At 43.7% G+C, this 22,279-nt stretch overlaps 1 protein-coding gene and 1 long non-coding RNA gene across 3 annotated transcripts in view; one reads left to right on the top strand and one right to left on the bottom strand.

The window, feature by feature from the left end:
• Positions 1-10,339: 10,339 nt before the first annotated feature.
• LOC115090762 lies at positions 10,340-18,293 on the bottom strand. The gene is made up of 3 exons (XR_003856501.1): positions 17,115-18,293; positions 10,458-10,537; positions 10,340-10,370 (listed from the first exon to the last, which is right to left on the bottom strand). It is a non-coding gene; the product is annotated as an uncharacterized LOC115090762 (long non-coding RNA).
• A 3,509-nt stretch (positions 18,294-21,802) lies between these two features.
• Positions 21,803-22,279, top strand: part of LOC115090763 (myosin-1B) — a 28,355-nt gene continuing 27,878 nt past the window's right edge. For both annotated transcript variants that reach the window (XM_029600249.1, XM_029600250.1), the window contains exons 1-2: positions 21,803-22,006; positions 22,092-22,235. In XM_029600249.1, coding sequence (XP_029456109.1) covers positions 21,803-22,006; positions 22,092-22,235 — 348 coding nt within the window. The remainder of the gene's footprint in view (positions 22,007-22,091; positions 22,236-22,279) is intronic.

A 22,279-nucleotide genomic window follows, 5' to 3' on the forward strand; every position in this document is an offset into this window, starting at 1 on the left:
TACAGACCCCAAATTGGGTTTCAAGGTTTCCCTAGGGCAAGAGCAATACCTAGTCACTCCTGCCCTACTGGTGTTGAAATTCAAAATGGCTGATCTGCAGCTGTCCTTTGACCCTTACATGCAGGGAGAGTTACTTTTGGGTTATTGAAATCTGCTGGATATTGATTGGGACATCAGGCTGTGGTGTCTTCTGGAAGCTGGGAAATCCTGGATTCTTTGCAGGGAGAACTATTCCGTCAACTGCAACCACACTAAAGTGGGCAATTCTAGACCCGGTGCTTACCAAGGGGAACAGTGTTTCTGATGTTGTCATAGATGATCATCCATCATCCACCAGTGATCACCATATGGTTTTGTTGAGTATTAGAAAGCAGGTGACAAAGGTTCATTCAGAGGCATGCATACTAGTCATCAGGAAAACAAAGTTTGTTATAATGGGGGAGTCATTAGCTGAATTGGACAATCTAGGCAATATAGAAGAGCAGAGGAAAAAACTAAAAGGAGTTATTATAAGGGCAACTAACTTTTTTGTTAGGAAAGTAAATAAAGGAAAGAGGAAAAAAGAGGGCACTATGGGTTTTAAAGATATGTTAGTGAGAGGTGGAATTGCAAAAGTGGCATTGTGAGACTCCGAGGTGAAGGGGATGAATATATAGAGACTGATGAGGAAAAGACATTTAAATACCTCCAAGATGTCCATTCACAGGAGGAAGTGGACCTCTTTCAAAGAAAAGGGGCCTCTAGAATGAGTGGTCATAGGATGAGAGTGAAAGGAGCAACTCTAAGTAAATATTTCTTTAATGACCCCACTCAGCATATAATATCTTCTCACTACCAAGACCTAAAAGAAAAGGAGGGGGTCTACTCTTTCTAGCCTCAAAGAAATTCAAATTCACTCAACACCCTATCAAACATCCTCCACCTCTGGAAATTGGACTCTTCAAAGCAAAAAACCTGCAAATCATGATGGTATACGCCCCACCCAAATGCCTGGACTTCCTCACATCCTCCCTCATTGAAATCATCCCATCACACATCAACATGAGCACACCAGCAATCATCCTAGGAGACTTCAACCTCCACATAGACTACACCCCACAGTCACTCACATGCAAACTCCTGCTCGAAACCTTGTCAGCCATCGGATTCAATCAAATAGTAAACAATGCAGAAATCTGGCTACACACTTGACCTCATCTTTATCAACAACAAAACATTACGCACCAACAACCCCCTCACAACAACCAGCATCCCATGGTCTGACCACAAACTGATCCATACCACACTCCAACTCAAAATCAACCACACAGAAACCAACTATAACAAAAAATACATCAAATTCCCCAAACCATGCCCTAGTGAAGACATCGCAGATGCCCTCCCCACAGCGCTAAAAGATCTTAACCTCAACACCGCAAATACAGCCACCAACTCATGGCTTACCATCAATGCTGAAATCGCAAAATCAAAATGTCCTATCATCACCAAAGAAATCAAAACTGGGAACTCCCTTAAAGCACCATGGTACAAACATGAGCTGAAAAACATCAAACGTATACTCTGACAAGCAGAAAAAAAATGGAGAAAAGATCCTATCCCAACCCACCTAGACAAATACAGAACAATACTTCACATTTACAAAACCAACATAAACCAGGCCAAACGAGACTAATATGCAAAGAAAATCCACGATCACCAATGCAACCCAAGAGCCCTCTTCAACTTCGTCACAAAGCTTACCCAACCAATTCAAATCCCACCCTCCAACGAGAATGCCTCCATAACCTGCGACAAACTAGCACAGTTCTTCCTGGACAAAATCTCCAAACTCATAACGCCCACCCCCCAAACCACCAAGAATATCCAGACCTCCCAGCTCACGACAGTCCCCACCTGGACCACCTTTGAACCCACAGCCTCCACCGAGATAAAAGCCATCATACAAAAAATAAACCCAGCCATACACCCTCTCAACCCCCATACCTATCACAACCTTGAAACTAATTCCAGATATCATAGCCAAACCCATAGCAGACATCATCAACACATCACTAGAGCAAGGAAACTTCCCCGATGCCCTGAAATGTGCCATCATCAAACCAATAATAAAAAAACCTCACCTTGATACCAATGATCCTACTAACTTCAGACCCATATCAAACCTCTCATTGCAAAAATCCTCGAAAAAACTGTTACCCATCAACTCTCCGATCACTTGGAATCACAAAAAATACTTTACCCATCACAACACGGATTCAGAAAAACCCTCAGTACGGAGACACTCCTACTGACTCTTGCCGACTCAGCACTCAGAGGTCTAGACACTGGCCAATAGAGATGTGAATCGTGTCCTCGATCGTCTTAACGATCGATTTCGGCTGGGAGGGGGAGGGAATCGTATTGTTGCCGTTTGGGTGTGTAAACTATCGTGAAAAATCGTTAAAATCGTGAGCCGGCACACTAAACCCCCCTAAAACCCACCCCGACCCTTTAAATTAAATCCTCCACCCAAATGCTTTAAATTACCTGGGGATCCGGCGGTGGTCCAGAACGGCGGCGGTCCGGAACGGTCCCCTCAATAGAATCGTGTTGTCTTCAGCCGGCGCCATTTTTCAAAATGGCCGCCGCAAAATGGCGGCGGCCATAGACAAAAACGATTCGACGGAGGAGGTCGTTCCGGACCCCCGCTGGACTTTTGGCAAGTCTTGTGGGGGTCAGGAGGCCCCCCCAAGCTGGCCAAAAGTTTCCTGGGAGTCCAGCGGGGTTCCGAGAGCGATTTCTTGCCGCGAATCGTTTTCGTACGGAAAATGGTGCCGGCAGGAGATCGACTGCAGGAGGTCGTTCACTTTTGGCCAGCTTGGGGGGGCCTCCTGACCCCCACAAGACTTGCCAAAAGTCCAGCGGGGGTCCGGAACGACCTCCTCCATCGAATCGTTTTTGTCTATGGCCGCCGCCATTTTGCGGCGGCCATTTTGAAAAATGGCGTCGGCTGAAGACAACACGATTCTATTGAGAGGGCCGTTCCGGACCGCCGCCGTTCTGGACCACCGCCGAATCCCCAGGTAATTTAAAGCATTGGGGGGGGGTTCGGGAGGGTGGGGGATTTAATTTAAAGGGTCGGGGGTGGGTTTTAGGGGGTTTTAGTGTGCCGGTTTTCCTGCCCTCCCCCTTCCCCCGATTTACGATTTTTTAACGATAAATCGGGGGAATTGGTATTGTATCGTGGCCCTAACGATTTTTTGACGATTTAAAATATATCGGACGATATTTTAAATCGTCAAAAAACGATTCACATCCCTACTGGCCAATCCTACCTTCTTATACTACTAGACATATCCTTCGCATTCGAAACCATCAACTACAACATCCTCCTAACCAGACTAAGTGAGATTGGACTAAACAGCAGAACAATCAAATGGTTTAGCTCCTACCTAACAAACAGAACATACAAAGTCACCTTCAACAACAAAGAATCAAAACAGTTCCCCCTTTCACATGGAGTCCCTCAAGGATCATCACTTTCCTCCACCCTCTTCAACATTTACATGCTCCCACTATGCAAACTCCTCACCAACTTGGGCCTACAGTACTTTGTATACGCTGATGACGTCCAGATCCTCCTCCCCACAAAACAAGACTTATGGGAGACCCTCATACAATGGAAATCCATCTTAGCTCAAATACAAAAACTCCTATCACAAATATCTCTCACCCTTAACCACACAAAAACAGAAATCTTACACATCTCTAACAACCTCCCTACATGGAACATCCAAGACCATTCATCTACACAAAACAAAAGCCAAATCATCGCAACTGTAAAAGATCTAGGCATCACACTAGACTCTGAGCTCAATCTGAAAACCTTCATCAATACAATATTAAAAGAGGGCTACTTCAAACTACAAGTCCTCAAAAAAATCAAACCCCTTCTTCTCACTCAAGACTACCGATCAATACTCCAGGCCCTCATCCTATCTAAACTTGACTATTGTAACTCCATTCTCCTCGGACTCCCAGCCTCCACCCTCAAACCTCTCCAGCTACTGCAAAATGCGACAGCCAGATCCCTGACAAACAGCAAGCGCTACACACACATCACCCCTATACTAAAAGACCTCCACTGGCTCCCCATAATCCACAGAATTCATTATAAAGCCCTCACCCTCATGCACAAATCCATCAACAACGAAAAGACAGACTGGCTAAAGGACACCCTTCATCCATATACGGTACCTCTCAAAGAAACTTGCACTCTAAAAACACTGGACTACTTACCATTCCCTCTATCAAACAGGCCCACCTCAACTCAACACCACAACGCGCAATTTCAATTGCAGGCCCTGCACTTTGGAACAAACTACCAGCAAAACTCCGGACAGAGCCCTCAGCACAGAACTTCAAGAAAGCACTAAAAACCTGGCTCTTCTGAAAAGCCTACCCCGCCAACAATTAACCCTCGCCACTGGGATCCATCCCAAACAACCGCTTTCCAACCCAGCACATAACCCACTAGAAAACTCATAACTCCAAAACCACAGGTCCTCATTGACTCAATAACACTAGCAGTCACAATGTTAATTAAGTCACATTTCTCATTCAATTTTCAATGTCATACAGGTACAACAGAACACAATATTAAGATTAAAGCAATACATAGAAGCAGTTTTTCAAGTTACAATAATGTTGGCAGTCATAATTGTTAATCAAGTCGCGTCTGTCATCTAAAGTTATAAAGTTATACTGTTAAAATTATATAGTTATGTTAAAGCAGTACGTTGAGGCAGTTTTTCTTACAAGTTACAATGCTACAATGTAAAGATAATGTGACCTGTTGTCACTCTATCACACAAGTTAACATGTAAACCGATGTGATACCCATGTTTGAATGTTGGTATATAAAAACAAACAAATAAATAAAGGCAGAGATCCTGTAATATGCATTAGTTTGGTGGATAGAATGTAGATTTAATTATGAATGGTAAGCCCCTACTGCAGCCAGTACTGTGCAAATGTTGCCAATAATGGACAAGAACTACCAGCTGCTGTAACACATTATCATCCTCTGGGACACTCTCAATAGTGGGGTAGCTAGCCTCTAGTCAACCACTCTATGTGCAGAGTACTCCTGTCAGTAGCAAACCACAACCTCTGCCCAAAAGTAAAAAGCTAACAGGATGCTGGACTTGATGGACCCTTGATCTGACCCAGTATGGCATGTTCTTATGTTCTTATTTCCATGCCCTCTCCCAGGTACCCCTTCCCTCCTGAACCCCCTTCCTGAAGTTCCTTTTACGGCCATTAGTGCAGGAGCAATGCCCAGTCATTCCTGCCCCACTGGCACTGAATTGAAAAATGTCACTGGCTAATAGGGATGTGCATTCGTTTAAAACAAAACTGCAAAAACACGATGAATAAGGCTAAATTATTTCATTCAGGGGCCCTGAAACAAATCGGGGACTGCCCTGAATGAAATGAACCTTATTCATTCATTTTGTTTTAAATTAATGATTCGGGCCTAGGTCTAGGCCCAAAGCCAGGGCCATACCTAGGGCATAGGCTAAGGCCCAAAGCAGGGGCCACATCCTATGCCCGAGTGCAACACCGATGCCTCGGCCTAGGCCCAAAGCCAGGGCCTTGCCTAGGGTATAGGCCAAGGCTCAAAGCAGTGCTCATGGTCTAGGCCTGAGCGCGATGCCAGGGTCTCGGGGATGGCATGAATTGATGCTGGCTTGCAGCACAATGACGGAGTCTGCTGGGGTCACACCAAAGTTAATTAACTCCACGTGACCACATTGGGAAGTGTCATTTGGCTTGCAAGTGCTGAAGAAGAGGACCATGAAGATACTCACAGGCCTGGGGTCCGAGGCTAGGACCCAGGCCTAGACTCAGGCCTGATGCCAGGACCTCAACCAAGAGACCGGGTCCCAATGCTTGGGCCTCAGCCTCAGATCCCAGGCCTGGGAGCCTCTTCTTGCTTCTCTTCTTTTTTCGGTACTTACAAGCCAAATGACAATGTCCACTGTGGTCACACTGGAATTAATTAACTTCGGCGCAACCCCAGCGAATGCCATCATTGTGCTATAGGCCAAAGAAAAAAGAGGATGCATGAAGAGGAGCTCCAAGGCCTGGGTTCCAAGGCCTGGGCCTGACCCTGGTCTGAAGCCCAGGTATTGGGACCCGGCCTCCTGTCCAAGGCCCCGGCATTGGGCCTGGGACAGGGCCTAGGCCCTGATGTTGGGACCCGGCCTCTGGCGCTGGTCATGGCATCGGGCCTGGGTCCAGGACCCAGCCTCCCAGTCTGGTTTCATTGTTGGGCCTGGATCCTGACCGAAGCCCCAGCACTGGGACCTGGCCTCTGGGCCAGGCCACAGTGTTGGATCTGGGTCTGGGCACCTGCCAAGGACTAAGCTTCAGGCCTATGGTTAGGCCTCGACCTCAGACATTGCAAGCCCGAAGCTTTGGCCTAGTCTTGAGACGGAGGATCCCCACTGGACCAGGTAAGTGGAGACTAGGGGGATCCTGGCCCCAGTATTTTTCTGGTATGGTGGGAGAGAGGGCTCATTTTTGGTTTTTGGCCATTTTTGAGGGGGGAGGGTGGTATTTGCTTGATTTTTTTTTTTAGCACACGAATAAAAAGAATCAAGCAATCTATGAACCAAAATTCATGGGAAAAAAACTCCCGAAAACAAACCAAAATCGAAAACAGATTTTTTTTTCCCTGTACATCCCTACTGGCTGACCAGACTCCTCTTTGTCCTGCATCTGAGGATATGTTCTCATGAGGAGTTGCTAAGTAAGGGCCGGATTTTAGGATTTATGCGCGGGTGTAGATTTGTGCGCACAAATCTACGCCCAATTTTATAACATGTGCACGCAGCCGCACGCATGTTATAAAATCCGGGGTCGGCGAGCACAAGGGGGTGCACACTTGTGCACCTTCCGCATGCCGAGCCACGCAGCCTTCCTCCGTTCCCTCCGAGGCCACTCCAAAATCGGAGCGGCCTTGGAGGGAACTTTCCTTCCGCCCCCCCCCCCCCCACCACCTTCCCCTCCCTTCCCGTACTTAACTCACCCCCCAGCCCTACCTAAAACCTTACCTTTAACTAAGAAGTTGCGCCTGCCTCTGGGCAGGCGTAGGTTGCGTGCACCGGCCGGCGATCCTGGGCACAGCAACAAATGGCCACTGTGCCTGGAGGCTCCGGCCCTGCCCCTCCCCCTTTTTCAAGCCCCAGGACATACGCGCATCCCGGGGCTTGCACACGTCGCCAGGCCTATGTAAAATAGGCTCAGCGCATGCAGGAAAGGTTTAAAAGGGTTCTCTTTTTCCAGCTGAACCAGCTTCCAAGTTCAAGGTCCTTGTTATTATGTAACTTTTGCTTCTCTGCTTTTGTCTCCGCTAATTATAAAAAAGTTGTTCCTTATGTTACGTTATGTTATACTGATCTACCCCTGTTCGATGTAAACCGACCTGATATGGTATTCAACCTTGAAGGTCGGTATAGAAAAATGTTAAATAAATAAATAAATAAATATGTGGATGCTCGGTATTTGCCTTCAAATGGGTTTTTAGATGGGATTTAAAGTAGGTGAGAGAGGGTGCATGACCCACCAGCTCTGGAACATTAATGCAGTTTAGTAAATACTAGACCTAAGGGACATGCCTAACATTGCTTCAAAAATCTGCTCCTGTGTTATTATTTTCCCTGACTGTAATGCAAAACATGCTGCTCTTTCGCTCCTAAATCTCATTAGCTTTCAGATGTTGGCATGTCTGCACATCTATAGCACTGTATATCCTGGCCAATAAACAGACCGGAAGCCGATCCAAGATGGCTATGTAGCGACCAGTAGTGGCTGCACACCTCTGAATACACGCTGCAGCCTATTTTTTGTGTATCCGGCTGACATAGCATTCGTAAACTTACTCCATTTAAAAGAGGGATTTTTCTCTGTGTCTGTCGACATATGAAATAATCGCCAAGATCCGGGATACACACACAGAAGCAGCAGGGAGTTTTCCTTAATCAAATAGTAAGTTTTACTATTCTGTAACATGCTCTACCCATTCACCTTGGTAGGCAGAGGGGGAATAAGACCTGGTTACATCTTTTTCGTATACACACATAACCCCTGAGGCAGCTCTGTATATAGACCGAAACTCGGCAAGAGTCGGGTTTGAATATTGTCAGAATAAAGGCTCCTTTTTTTACACACCTATCCTGGCCAATGTCAGTGAAAACCTACAGAATCTTAACGAAGATAATAGAAACAGTTTTGTTGCAAACTGCTCTCTGTTGGATGATGGCGTAACATATTGTGGAATGTTTCAAAAAGGGAAAAATCTGGGAAAAGAATAGTCAAGATGGGTTCTTTCTCGTGCCATGAAAAAGCAGAGATAAGTTTGAGCTGGTCCTACTTTACTGTGTGTCTGTTAGATTTGGAGACTGTTCTAGGAGTGTGGGAACAAAATCAGCAGGGAAGACTGACTCAAGGTGCCAAAATGATGGCAGGGGACTGGAGTAAATCATATATCAAACAGATTATCAGAGCTGTCAGTGCAACTGCACAGTACTTTCAGCAATCCAGATCCTGTAACTAACCCAGACAAATTGCTTTCGTCAGCTGTTAACCTGAATTGTTTACAGCTGATAGCTTATATTGCAGTAACCACCAAAGATCTCTGCTTTTTGTACTTGGGTTTTTGATGGCCCACAGCCACTTTTAAAAGCACCTGTGAATCCTCTTAAGCCAGAATGATCAGCATGCAAGCCGCATGCAAAGTAGCTTCCTTAGTGCTGATAAAAGGTCAGGTCCTGCTTTGCTTGGAACAATGAGGATTGTATTAACTGTAAACTACTCATGACATGTTAGGGAACAATTTTCAAACTGTTCCCATTGGACAAAGTCCACGGGTGCATTTTAACTCACAAACTTTATACTATTTTTCAAAGAGAAAGTTCGCACATACTTATGTTTTGAAATTCACCGGGGAAGTTTCATTTACATCTGCTTTTCCTGTGGGTACTTTTTGAATGGAAAAGTAGGTGCAAAGATTTGAAGATGCCATCTACGGGCCTGCTTGGTTTTTAGATAGCAGGGATGTGCTTTCATTTCCTTTTCTTTTTAAAATAGGAAAATGTGGGAGGGAGGTTCTGGAAGCCAAATTTAGGCATTTAGGTAGAAAGCTGAGATCCAGAAGCTCCAGGGTAGCTGTCTCTGAAATGCTTCCTGTTCCACGTGCAGGTCCTCAGAGGCAGGCAGAGCTCCGGAGTCTCAATGAGTGGATGAGACAATGGTGCAAGGAAGAGGGATTCAGTTTTGTAAGGAACTAGAAACTAGGCAACCTTTTGGGGAAGGGGGGAGTCTTTTCTGAAGGGATGGGTTCCACCTTAACCAGGGTGGAGCCAGGCTGCTGATGCTAACCTTTAAAAAGGAGATAGAGCAGCTTTTAAACTAGAACAAAGGGGAAAGCAGACAGCAGTGGATGGTTTGGAGGGAGGTATCTTTGAAGGATACCAATGAAATAGGAGAGTTAGGGATTCCCAAGAGAGAAGTTTCAATAAAAGTATAAGTAGTCATGTGCCTATAAGTAAAGAATCACCTGAGCTAAAAGATTCCAAATTATCCCTGTCAACTGAAAAGCAGGTTGTTAATACAAACAGCAAACACACTTTGAAATGTCTGTATGTCAATGCCAGAAGTCTAAGAAGAAAGATGGGAGAGTTAGAGTGTATAGCAGTGAATAATGAGATAGACTTAAATGGCATCTGAGAAACATGGTAGAAGGAGGATAATCAATGAGATAGTGCTATACCAGGGTACAAATTATATCACAATGATAGGGAGGAGCAAATTGGTGGTGGTAGTTGTGTTGGTGGGGTGGCGCTTTATGTCCGAGATGGCATAGAGTCTAACAGGATAAAGATCCTGCAAGAGACTAAATGCACAATAGAATCTTTATGGGTAGAAATCCCATGTGTGTTGGGTAAGAATATAGTGATAGGATTATACTACCATCCACCAGGCCAAAATGATAAGACAGACGATGAAATGCTAAGAGAAATTAATGGAAGCTAACCAAATTGGTAGTGCAGTAATAATGGGAGATTTCAATTACCACAAAACAAATAATGAGCAAGGACTGCACTTCAAGCGAAATCGCAATGTACAAATAGTGCAGGAGGATATGTAATCCTGACAAAACTGATTCAAACAGTCTTATAAAACAGGATGTCTTTTATTTTTTTAAATATGGCAACTCCACAAGGTTATACGAGCACCGGCTTAATGGCGTCCCCCGACACGGTCCCGTGTTTCGCCGCGGGCTGCATCGGGGGGGATCGCCACCGCTGGAATTCACACAAAAGCTAGAACATAAACAAATTAATAGAGAGTCAGAATAATAAAAGGGACTTACAACCGACCATAATAAGTTCCATACAAGCATAACATACCTGACAGCAGCGTGAACCTTCTTTTTATCTGCCCTTAGTAGATGATCCGTCTCCGCTTTTATGTCAACAGATAAAACAAACTGTGGAAGAGGCAGTAGACCGTCACATCCTTACATCACGGGAGGCTAAATTTCTCACACCATCATTCTGTTGTATCCCGGTTTTTTATACTTTACCCAAAGTACATAAAAGCCTACAGGACCCACCCGGCCGCCCCATTGTGGCAGGTATCGGCTCTATTTTAGAACCCCTGTCCCAATTCGTAGATTTATTTTTACAACCATTTGTGTCAAAGATTAGGTCCTATGTCAGGGATTCTTCCCATTTCATCACGTTGTTAAATCAAATATCAGTTCCCTCTGAACCTTTCCTGTTCGTCACCCTAGATATTGTTTCTCTTTACACCAGCATCCCTCAATCGGCTGCTTTACGGGTCATTGAACGTGTCTTGGATTCTAGGATTGGCCCTCAGCGCATTCCTACCTCATTTCTTATGACTCCAGCCACTTTAGCTCTTACAAAAAAATTTTTTCGGTTTGACAATGTTTTTTATCATCAGATCAAAGGGACGGCCATGGGAGCAACTATGGCCCCGAGTCTGGCATGCCTTTATGTGGCGGAATTTGAGCGTTTGTATGTATACCCCGCTGAAGGTTTTGATAAGGTTGCTCTATGGCTTCGTTACATTGACGATATTTTCTTATTGTGGCTAGGCACTGAGGTGCAATTGTTTATGTTTATTGACCACCTCAATGCTAGTGACCCGAGTCTGCAGTTTAACTTTATTTTTCATCGGTTTCAGATACCTTTTCTAGATGTACTTGTTTCTGTAGATGATGGTCGGTTTTCCACCACCATCTACCGAAAAGAGACAGACCGTAATACCTTGTTATCCTTTCAAAGTTGTCATCCGAGTGCACTGTGTAAGAACATCCCTACTGGCCAGTTTTTTAGGCTTCGCAGATTGTGCACCACCACTGGTGAATTTCTGATTAAAGCCCATGAGATGTCATCTCGCTTCCTGTCAAGAGGGTACCCAAAGTCAGTAGTTAAAAAAGCAATGAAACGCGCCTTATACACAAATCGGGAGCTATTATTTTTGTCTTCCGGTTCTCCTGAACCCCCTGTGACAAACTTTATATTACCATTCTCCACTCTGAGCCGGCCCATCGCTGGCATGATCCGGCGACACTGGGAGGCCCTGTCCTTAAATACATTGTTCCCTGATCCCCTTCGGTTTACTTTTCGTCGGGGTAAAAATCTGCGAGACAAATTGATTCACTCTGATCTTCCAGTGCCGCGTGATCCTGTCATTGATGTTGGCCATCAGCCCTGTGGCAGGTGTACGGTCTGTTCTCATACAAGTGGTATGACTTGTTTCACGCACCCCACCACGGGTAAAATATTTCAGCTACGGTCCCATTCTGATTGTACTACTTCTGGAGTAATTTACATAATCACTTGTCCCTGCTCTTTAATGTATGTTGGGAAAACATCCCGGATGGTAAAGACTCGGATTATAGAGCATTGCTCTAATATCCGTCTGCAGCGAGAGAAGGAACCCCTGGTTGATCATTGGATATCACAGTCACATTCCCTTTCTGATCTCTTTTTTTGTGTCATTGAAGTTGTTTCACGTCCTTTGCGGGGAGGCAATTATGCTGAGATTTTGGGCAGGATTGAACAACGTTGGATCTTCACGTTAGACACCGTGTCCCCAAAAGGTTTAAATCGGGAGATCGAATGGTTTTTATTTACCTAGCAGGTTAGGCTGATTTACTGCTTGGGTGCACTACAGGAACGGGAACCAATGAAATCATTTTTTTCACTCACGTGGTTCCCTCCCCTGTAGTTTTTGGCGCCTTTGTCTCCTTTAAATACCTGTCAAGTTTGAAGGGCGTTGCGCTCCCTGTCACTGTCAAAACGCTGCTGTCAGGTATGTTATGCTTGTATGGAACTTATTATGGTCGGTTGTAAGTCCCTTTTATTATTCTGACTCTCTATTAATTTGTTTATGTTCTAGCTTTTGTGTGAATTCCAGCGGTGGCGATCCCCCCCCCCGATGCAGCCCGCGGCGAAACACGGGACCGTGTCGGGGGACGCCATTAAGCCGGTGCTCGTATAACCTTGTGGAGTTGCCATATTTAAAAAATAAAAGACATCCTGTTTTATAAGACTGTTTGAATCAGTTTTGTCAGGATTACATATCCTCCTGCACTATTTGTACATTGAGATTTCAATTACCCTAATATTGACTGGGTAAATGTTATATCAGAATTTGCTGGAGAGAGATAAAGTTCCTGGATGGAATAAATGACAGCATTATGGACCAATTGGTTCAGAGACCGATGTGAGAGGGAACTATTTTATAGGGATGATAATCGTTTTTTGACGATTTAAAATATCGTCCGATATATTTTAAATCGTCAAAAATCGTTAGAGGCGATATACAATAGGAATTCCCCCGATTTATCGTCAAAAATCATAAATCGGGGGAAGGGGGAGGGGAAGGGAGACGGAAGGAAAACCGGCACACTAAAACAACCCTAAAACCCACCCCGACCCTTTAAAATAAATCCCCCACCCTCCCGAACCCCCCCAAAATGCCTTAAATTACCTGGGGTCCAGAGGAAGGGTCCCGGTGTGATCTTTTACTCTCGGACCTCCTGTGCGTTGTAGAAATGGCGCCGGCGCTACCTTTGCCCTGTCATATGACAGGGCAAAGGTAGCGCCGGCGCCATTTTGTTTTTTTGTCCCCCGACGGCAGGAGCGTAGGAGATCACTCCCGGACCCCCGCTGGACCCCCAGGGACTTTTGGCCAGCTTGGGGGGGCCTCCTGACCCCCACAAGACTTGCCAAAAGTCCAGCGGGGGTCCGGGAACGACTTCCTGCACGAGTATGGCCGGCGCCATTTTCTGTACGGAAAAACGATTCGCGTGCAGGAAGTCGTTCCCGGACCCCCGCTGGACTTTTGGCAAGTCTTGTGGGGGTCAGGAGGCCCCCCCAAGCTGGCCAAAAGTCCCTGGGGGTCCAGCGGGGGTCCGGGAGCGATCTCCTACGCTCCTGCCGTCGGGGGACAAAAAAACAAAATGGCGCCGGCGCTACCTTTGCCCTGTCATATGACAGGTCAAAGGTAGCGCCGGCGCCATTTCTACAACGCACAGGAGGTCCGAGAGTAAAAGATCACACCGGGACCCTTCCTCTGGACCCCAGGTAATTTAAGGCATTTTGGGGGGGTTCGGGAGGGTGGGGGATTTATTTTAAAGGGTCGGGGTGGGTTTTAGGGTTGTTTTAGTGTGCCGGTTTTCCTTCCGTCTCCCTTCCCCTCCCCCTTCCCCCGATTTATGATTTTTGACGATAAATCAGGGGAATTCCTATTGTATATCGCCTCTAACGATTTTTGACGATTTAAAATATATCGGACGATATTTTAAATCGTCAAAAAACGATTCACATCCCTACTCTGGACTAGCTGGAGCCAGAGTGGCTTGGACACCTGTTTGCTGGACTAGCCTGGACCTGCCAGCATTGGACTTGCTGGAACTATAGTGGCCTGGACAGCCAGCACTGGACTTGCTGGAGCCAGGGCTGCAAAGGCAGTGGATTCTTTGGAGCTGGAGCTGCACACCCAGCAGACACTGACACAGCCTGGAGTAGAGTCCTTGGCACTGCAGGCACAGCCTGGAGTGGAGTCTCTGGCAATGTGGGCATAGCCTGGAGTCTTTGGTGCATGGACTGAGGTTGCTGGGACCATCTGAAGATGTACTGACTAATAAAGTTTATATCTTTGAAGAGTTTACTTGCAGTTTATTTTCCAGCTTCCAATTAGTAATATCTGTGAGACATTGTTCCAATTTGGCCAACTGTATCTGGCGGGTAGAGCCCACTGCCTGGATCATAATATGTCTGGACATCATCCACATAAATCTGATACTTTAAACCAGTTATTTTACTGATTTTTGCTAAAGGCTGAAGATAAACATTAAAAAGTAAGAGAGACAGCATGGATCCTGAGGAATTTCATTTTTAAATATCTAGGGGACTGAGCTCATTATAACACTGAGAGTCCTATTCTGAAGAAACATCTATTTCAGGCCAATATTGTGTCCCCCAATACTCAGGACTGTCATCCTTGAAAGCAAAATATCATGGTCCTCGGTGTCAAAAACATTTGTCAGGTTGAGAAGTTAAATTTGGGTTAAATAGCAGAATGTAAAAGCACGTGCAAACGTTTGATAATGTATGTGCATACTTGCTTATAAAATATGTAAATGTGCATGTGCTCACAAACCTCACCCCAGAATGCTCTAGTTTTATGCCCATATATTTTTGCACAACAGCAGCAGTTTGCACATATTACTGACCTTATGAAAATTCACGTGACTTGCACAAAGACCATTCACAGGCATAAAATGCTGCTTTTGTGCAGAAACCCCCAACTAACTCTTTGAAAATTACCCTCTTAAAAATCATGAAAACCATGTTAGGTTTCCACTAGACCCCAGGGATATGCAAAGAAAAAAAACATTTGTTTTTGTCTGGGTTTCCATTTCATTTTTGTCATCTTCGCATACATTAAATCCTTTTATCTTATGCTAAAGTAACAAAAATGAAAGAAAATGAAATTTTGGTGTGCGGTTTTTTTTCTGTGTCGTATGAGATTGGAAATGACACAAAATGAAATGCATTTTGATGGTGTTTGTCATTGTTAAATGGCAGCATATTCCTACAAGGTACTATTGAAATAAAAACTGCAAAAACAGTTACGAGCTACTAGACCTGCCCCTTTGCATATTGCTTAATAAAGTAAACCAGCAGCTCTCAACTCAGCTTATACAATGAATGGTAATGAATGGATGGAAATGTATTTTAATTGATGTTGTGCACCCTATTGAGCAGGTCTTTGTGCCTGGTTCTGCGGAATACAAATTTTAATAAAGGAAATGAAACTCAATCCTTGAAAGCACACTGGGTCTCCAATGTGTAGGAACATGATGGTAGATAAACGCCATACAGTTCATCCAGTCTGTCCATCCCCATGTCCTGCTCAGCTTCATAGTCCCTTCCTCTCAATCAGGCCAATGCAAGAACGGCACGGAGAAAAAGGGCACCCGCTTTCTTAACGCACGCTGATGTACCTCTCCGGGGCGCCCGACGTAATATTTAAATGGGCAGCCACGGTACAAAGGAGGCACTAGGGAAAACCGTGCGCCCCTAGTGCCTCCTCAGTTGCAGGTGCCCAGGAGAGGTGGCTGTCAGCCAGTTAGGAAAACGAACACTCAATTTTACTATCATATGTTTTCCTAACCTGTACACAGCCACTGGTTAGGAAAATGGAAGATCATTAATTGAGCGTCCCTTTATCTAACGTGACCATCGGCATCCTTTTTTTACATTTTTTTTTGGGGGGGGGGGACATAATAATTTTGTAGCTCCTCCAACTTAATATCGCCATAATATTAATTCGGAGCAACTACAAAGAAGCAGTATTTTCTGCTTTTCTGTAAACTTTTTGGGCCACTCAAGAGCAGGCTTTAATTTTTTAGAGTAAAAATGTACGGGTCAGGTGCATTTTCTTTTTTTTTTATGCATTGGGGGGAAATAGCTAATAGCCTCATCAACATAAATTTACATGTGATGAACACTATTAACTATGTGCTTGGTTGGATGCATGTTTTGGACGTGCTAACCTCTGTTTTGCATCAGGGTTAAGGACGCACGTCCAATCGCATGTTGAGCCATGCACTACAGCCAGCACACCGTATTGCATCGGCCTGCCTGAGCACAAATATCCAGTCAATACAGATAGTTTGAATGCCAGATTAGCTAAGTAACCCCAAGGACTAGATCCAGAACTGCCAAAGTAAAATAAATAAATAAGACTAGGAATTAAATAATCCAGTTTTTGTGTATTAAGAACATTTCTTTATTGAAAGCATGATTATTAGTCTTGGCAAAATCTTCTGCATATATTCTTACTTTACATATTGAAAGTAATATCTTTTAAAAGAATTCTTATAACAGTAAAGTCTTCTAATAGATTCAATAGTCCTTACTTTTCTTATTGAAAAAAACAATATAGGTCCTTTTTTTCACCAACTTTAAGATGGTGAGAAAATCTTTGGCCAAAATTAACTATAATTTACTGTGCCCAAAGATTTCACAGATGAGTGAATATCAGATTTTATGAAAAATGCTGTTTTACATAGTAATTTACCTGAAATAACTAAACTTTTTCACCTGAAAAATGGGTTTAGCTGCAAAAAACAAACAAACCCAAAACATCAATAAGTCCTTAGGGCCTGATTTTTAAAAGCATTTACTTGAGTAAAACTGGGCTTTATTCGAGTAAATGCACTTTACTCGAGTAAGTGGGTTTTTGAAAATTGCTACAATATATGCCATTGACTTATCTATAGGATTTACTCACATAAGTGCACTTTACTTGAGTAAATGGCTTTTGAAAATTGCTACAATAGTAGCTACATTTACGCATGTAACTCCTTTTGAAAATTACCCCCTTAGTGAATAGGGTGATAAGGTTTTCCCACCTCAACTTACTTTTAGGGCAAAATCTCCATTAACACCTTTTAGGAACTAGACCCATATAAGTCTCAGTAAAGTAAAAAAAGAGATGTAATTATAATATATTTTTACCATGTTGCTTGTCCTGATGTGGTGACTCACAGATTGTTCTTCAACCAGTTCAAATACATACTTCCCAGCCATTGACTGTCAAGGATTCCTATTAATGGTTACTCCCATGAAATCGTCTTACAGGACTCTGCTGGGTATCTCATCTCTGACCTGTAGACCTGTACATTACCCGAAAGAAGTAAGCTCTTCCTTCAGGATATCAGATGCTTCTTTTCCTCTAATGGAAGCTGATAAGGCTTTCATAAATGCCTGGTTTACAGCCCTGCTTCTCTGCTTCTGTTATGTTACTTTACTTTCGCTCTTATCCAATGGTACATCACAGCGTTTTGGAATATATTATGAAGTGCATTTAATTAAAAAAAATAATAATAAAGTATTTCCTAGTTATTATATACACCCAGTTGTAGAAGTGAGACCACCTAAACTGCTGAGCAAGCTACCTTCCCCCCACGGAATGTCATTTTTCAGCACAAACCTCCTCGCAGTCTCTATACTTCTAGAAACATTCAGAAGGGAATATAAGGATTTCCTTGATCAAAAAAAACTACATCGTTTATATTGGACACAAAATGCCAAACGGAAAAAAAAAATGGACAAATTAGCACAAGTGGAGAAAACTAAATTTAAAAAAAAACTATCATTATAGGTTTAAACTGCGTTACTGGTCCATACACTCCTTCCATAATTTCCACTTCCCCCCTACCGTAAATCTGGCTCAAACATGCAGTCATGAATTGAAAAAAAAAAAAAAAAAGTCCTCTAAGCATATTTTGTATTACTTACAGCTGGAAAGTTGCTGAATCATAATTTTATTCAGAAAACACTAAGAACATTTTTCAACAAATTCCAAGTCCCTGCAAAAAGGAATAACGTGCAAATGGCTGCCGACATCACAGCTCAGGCACAGGATATACAAAGCAGATTGTCCTCAACAATGCGGCGCCTCCTTTCGGAGAATGCGCGGGCTCAGCCTCTCTCGCTCTTCAAAGCTCTCCTTTTCAGTCGCCCCTTTTCTCCCTTGCTGCCGAGGCTTGACGAGTTCGCACTCTGGGAGTCATGCCATGTGATCTGAAATAAGGGGATTTTCATCTCATCGAATAGAAATCTGCCGTGGATTCCAGTGCCAGTACCTAATCTCCCGCATCTTGAAACCATAGTCAAGCCTGCCAAAAGTGTGTCTCCCCCCCTCCCCCCTCCCTAAATAAAATAAAAATGAAGGAAGTACAGGTCCTGTTCAAATTCTAGCGAGCAGGGCTCCTGGGGTTTCAGCCCTGCCGTCCCATCTGTGATGAGCAGCTGAGTGTAATAGGAGAAGCCTCCAAGTGATTCCCTATCAATGATTCCTCAAGGTCCCGATCTCTGTAACCCGTGGGCGAACAACATTTACATTACAGGTTGGCACCTATAAAGTGCAGAAAAACCATATGTGCATGACAGAGAGGAAAACTGTGCCATCCCATCCCAAAGAAACCAAAAGTAGCAAGTCTCCTTGGTGGGGAAGAGCATGTTTCTTTAGAACCTCTGTAAGGAAAGCTGCTTTCATTATCAAATAATTCATAGCACTGCCACTGAATAAATACATTTCCGTCCCTGCCTGCCCTGTCCTTTCTGCCGTTAAAAAAAATAAAAAAGAGCAGGCAATGCAAAACACAAGGTAAGGGAAAAAAGCACAATCTATTAACCAAAGGAAATATTCCTTCCAAAGTTATCATCACAGCCATTCTATGATTTTAAATCCTCTTCTTTCTTCCAGGGTTGTTCAGATAGAATACTCCAGGTGTCCTCATTCCCCATTCCTTGGCATTACCTGTGGCAAAAATCCTTAGCAGAGCTCTTCCTGTAAATCTATTTTACTAGCTATTTCCTTCTGTGAATCCACTGAGCCTCTTACTGCCCTGCAGCCTCTGTTCTCATAGCACTATTAGATAAGAGAAAAAAAGAATACTTCCTGCCCAGCAGGCTCACTGAAATTATCTATTTTAAGTATATAATTGTTAGTATCTACATCTGAATGGGCGGGGTGAATCCTTAAAGACTATAAGGCAGTGTGGACCAGTCACCTTCTGAATTATTTATAGTAAACTGATTGATGGGCTTGACATGAAATAAACTATTTCTAAATATATCCAGTCTCATTTAATGTGAATGGGAATTATGATGGGCAGTAGGATTGTCTGAACTCTTTTGACCTAATAAAGAAAGAGGTGTGACATGCTGTGTGAGGATACCACTCAGTCCTATAAAAGTCCTGGTACTGCCCCCCTTGACATCCCTCTTGTTCCAACTTTCAAGGTAAGTGTGAGGATCCTCCAGGATGCATTTATGATGCTTTGGGCCACTGCCTGCCCACAAGAGGGGGAACTGGGTGAATCATTTTTCTGGCCACTTCTCAGACTTACTGATATTGCTCCCTAAACTTGTTTGGACAACACTGGTTTATCCTGAAGCCATTCTGAATATACTGTGACACATACACACATCCCTATGTTTGGGTCTTTACTTAGAAAGCATTTTGTGTGTTTTACTGGCGGCTGCCTGTAATGTAATGGGGCTTTGTCTTTTTTTTATTTTGCAGTGCTGGTCAGCTTCAACCCTGCAGCAGACACTTCACCTGGCACCAAAAAAGGTAAGATACAGGCAAGTCCCAGAGGACAAGCAATACAGCAGCTGTCCTATATATAGAGACCTGCACACCTCAATCGGTGTTCACAATCCATTGTATAGTTTTTGGTTGAATTATCAGACGGGTTCTATTGTATCTATACAATCTTCCCCAAGAGTTTAAGGATAACTGGTAGACAACTATTCCATAATCAAATACATTGCAGCACTTGTTTTATGATACCGTACACTATGGCACAGAATTATTTTTACCTTTCCTCTCTTGTGTCTGGTCTTAACCAGACAGTGCATCCTAGTCCTACACAGACCGGGTACATGCACCCTCTCCAGTCAGCTGACAAAATAAGAAGCAATTAATTTCTTAAATTATTAAGGCAGTGAATCTCAGAGAACATTTTTTTAAATCAAAAACGGCTTTCTTTTAAATTATATTCTGGATATTCCAATTAGCCCTACATGAACAATCAGCTGTCAATGATCAAATATTCCAATTTTATCCAATCTAGTCACTGCTTACAAATGCTTTTTCCTATATAATTTTGTCTTCCAAGGACTGCATTGTAAAATTTGTGATTAGTTCATGCCTTCCAGAAACTAAAGGCTAAGTTTGCAGTAGGTGATTCTTTGGTTTGGGACCAGGAGATCAGGGCATAACCCTGAATAGCTCAGATATCTGCATCCAAGTCCTCTTCGCTGTTGAGCAGACAGTGTATGACATTCTGGATGGACAGCTGATGCATTCCGACATTCTCCTTGGAAGAGTCACTGCAACTTTACATTGCAGAGCTCTTTATATAGGATAAAATATGAAACACTATTCATTCTGAACCAAAATTCAAACTATGACCCCGCAAACAATTTAATACAATATTACAACTCCTCTGATAAGTGCCATTTAAGATGAGGAAAAACAGACAAAGTCTCAATAAAATTATAGCAGAGATTAATTTGGTGGAAATTCTGTTAAAAATTAAAGGAGGACTGTAGAAAGAAGAGCAACAGAAAGAGAGAGAGAAAAGATAGAAAAGCATTTTTTTTTTGTTTTCACCTTGTGCTCAAGCAATTTATTTTGACATGTTATTAAGATGTGGTGTTTGTGTTTTAATCTGCCCTGAGTCTCCATGAGAAGAGCAGGATTTAAATGCAAATGGATAGAAACAGGAGAGGTTTCTATACTTTCAAAAGTAGTCAAGATGTAACTCAATAAATCATTGTTGGCACAAGGATTGCCTCTATTTTTTTAGCCACGGGCCTGCAAGCAAATTTTCAAAGTGAAAGTCCCTGTGAAGTTTTCCCTTTTAAAATTCAAGGTCGGATGGTGTCACGGGTAATTCAGAATCTGCAAACTTTGCTCTGGTAGCAAAGTCCATTGTCATAAATCCCACCAGGTGCTTCAAAATGGAGTCCTTGTACATTGTCTGCAGGGGAAGGCAATTTTCAGCTCCCCTGGGGAACTGCTTAGCTGCCCAGGTAAAATCTTTTGAGAATGGCTCTCCCTTAGCTGTAGATCTTTATGATGTTATCTATCTAGCTATCCCCCACACGTGCGATAGCTAGATAGCTAGCGCTCGCGTGCGATAGCTAGCTCGGGGCAGAGTCCGCCCCAGAAGAGGAGGAGTCGGGGCGGCACCGGGGCTGACGTCGCGAAGACTGCGTCGACAGCGAAAGGTAAGCACCTTTATCGCTGTCAGTTTCGCGCTGAATAACTACACCTTTTATGGTGTCGTTATTTGGCGCGATGCCGGCAGCGATCGCACCGCGGAGGTGCGATCGCTGCCGGCTAGCGCAGGACCGCCCCCAGCTTCACCCGCCCCCCCCCCGGTACCACGGGATTCACTATGCCTTGCTGCATTAGTGAATCCAGTCCTTAATGTTTCTGAGAGGGAATCTCCTTCCAAAGAGGGGAAGGTGGCAATTCTGCACAATATTCTGAGGACTATAACAGCTGCAGCAGAAAGCAGAATTTGGCATGCTGAGATAGTGAACTGTTTATGATCAGGTGTGGTTTCTTCTTCTTCTTCCACCAGGGTTTCTGATTGCGGAGCGTGCACAGCTAAGCCGCAACCATGAGTTCCGACGCTGAGATGTCAGTCTATGGGGAGGCGGCCCATTTTCTCCGCAAATCTGAAAAAGAACGGATTGAAGCTCAGAACAAGCCCTTTGATGCCAAATCATCAGTGTATGTGGTAGATACAAAGGAATGCTATGTGAAGGGTACTCTGCAAAGCAAGGAAGGGGGCAAAGCCACAGTAAAAACAGAAGCTGGCACGGTAGGTGACACGATGCTAGAAGGGAAGTATTATGGTGCTTTACACCTTAGGCTGATATAAACAAAAGTTTTTTTTTCTTTGTCAGTCTGTGACAGTGAAGGATGACCAGGTCTTCCCAATGAACCCTCCCAAATATGATAAGATTGAGGATATGGCCATGATGACTCATCTTAACGAACCTGCTGTCCTGTATAACCTCAAAGAGCGTTATGCAGCCTGGATGATCTACGTAAGAATTTATAACATAAATTAATCTTCACAATAATAATGGGA

The sequence above is a fragment of the Rhinatrema bivittatum genome, chromosome 4 (assembly GCF_901001135.1).
Source record: "Rhinatrema bivittatum chromosome 4, aRhiBiv1.1, whole genome shotgun sequence".
NCBI classification, from domain to species: Eukaryota; Metazoa; Chordata; class Amphibia; order Gymnophiona; family Rhinatrematidae; genus Rhinatrema; species Rhinatrema bivittatum.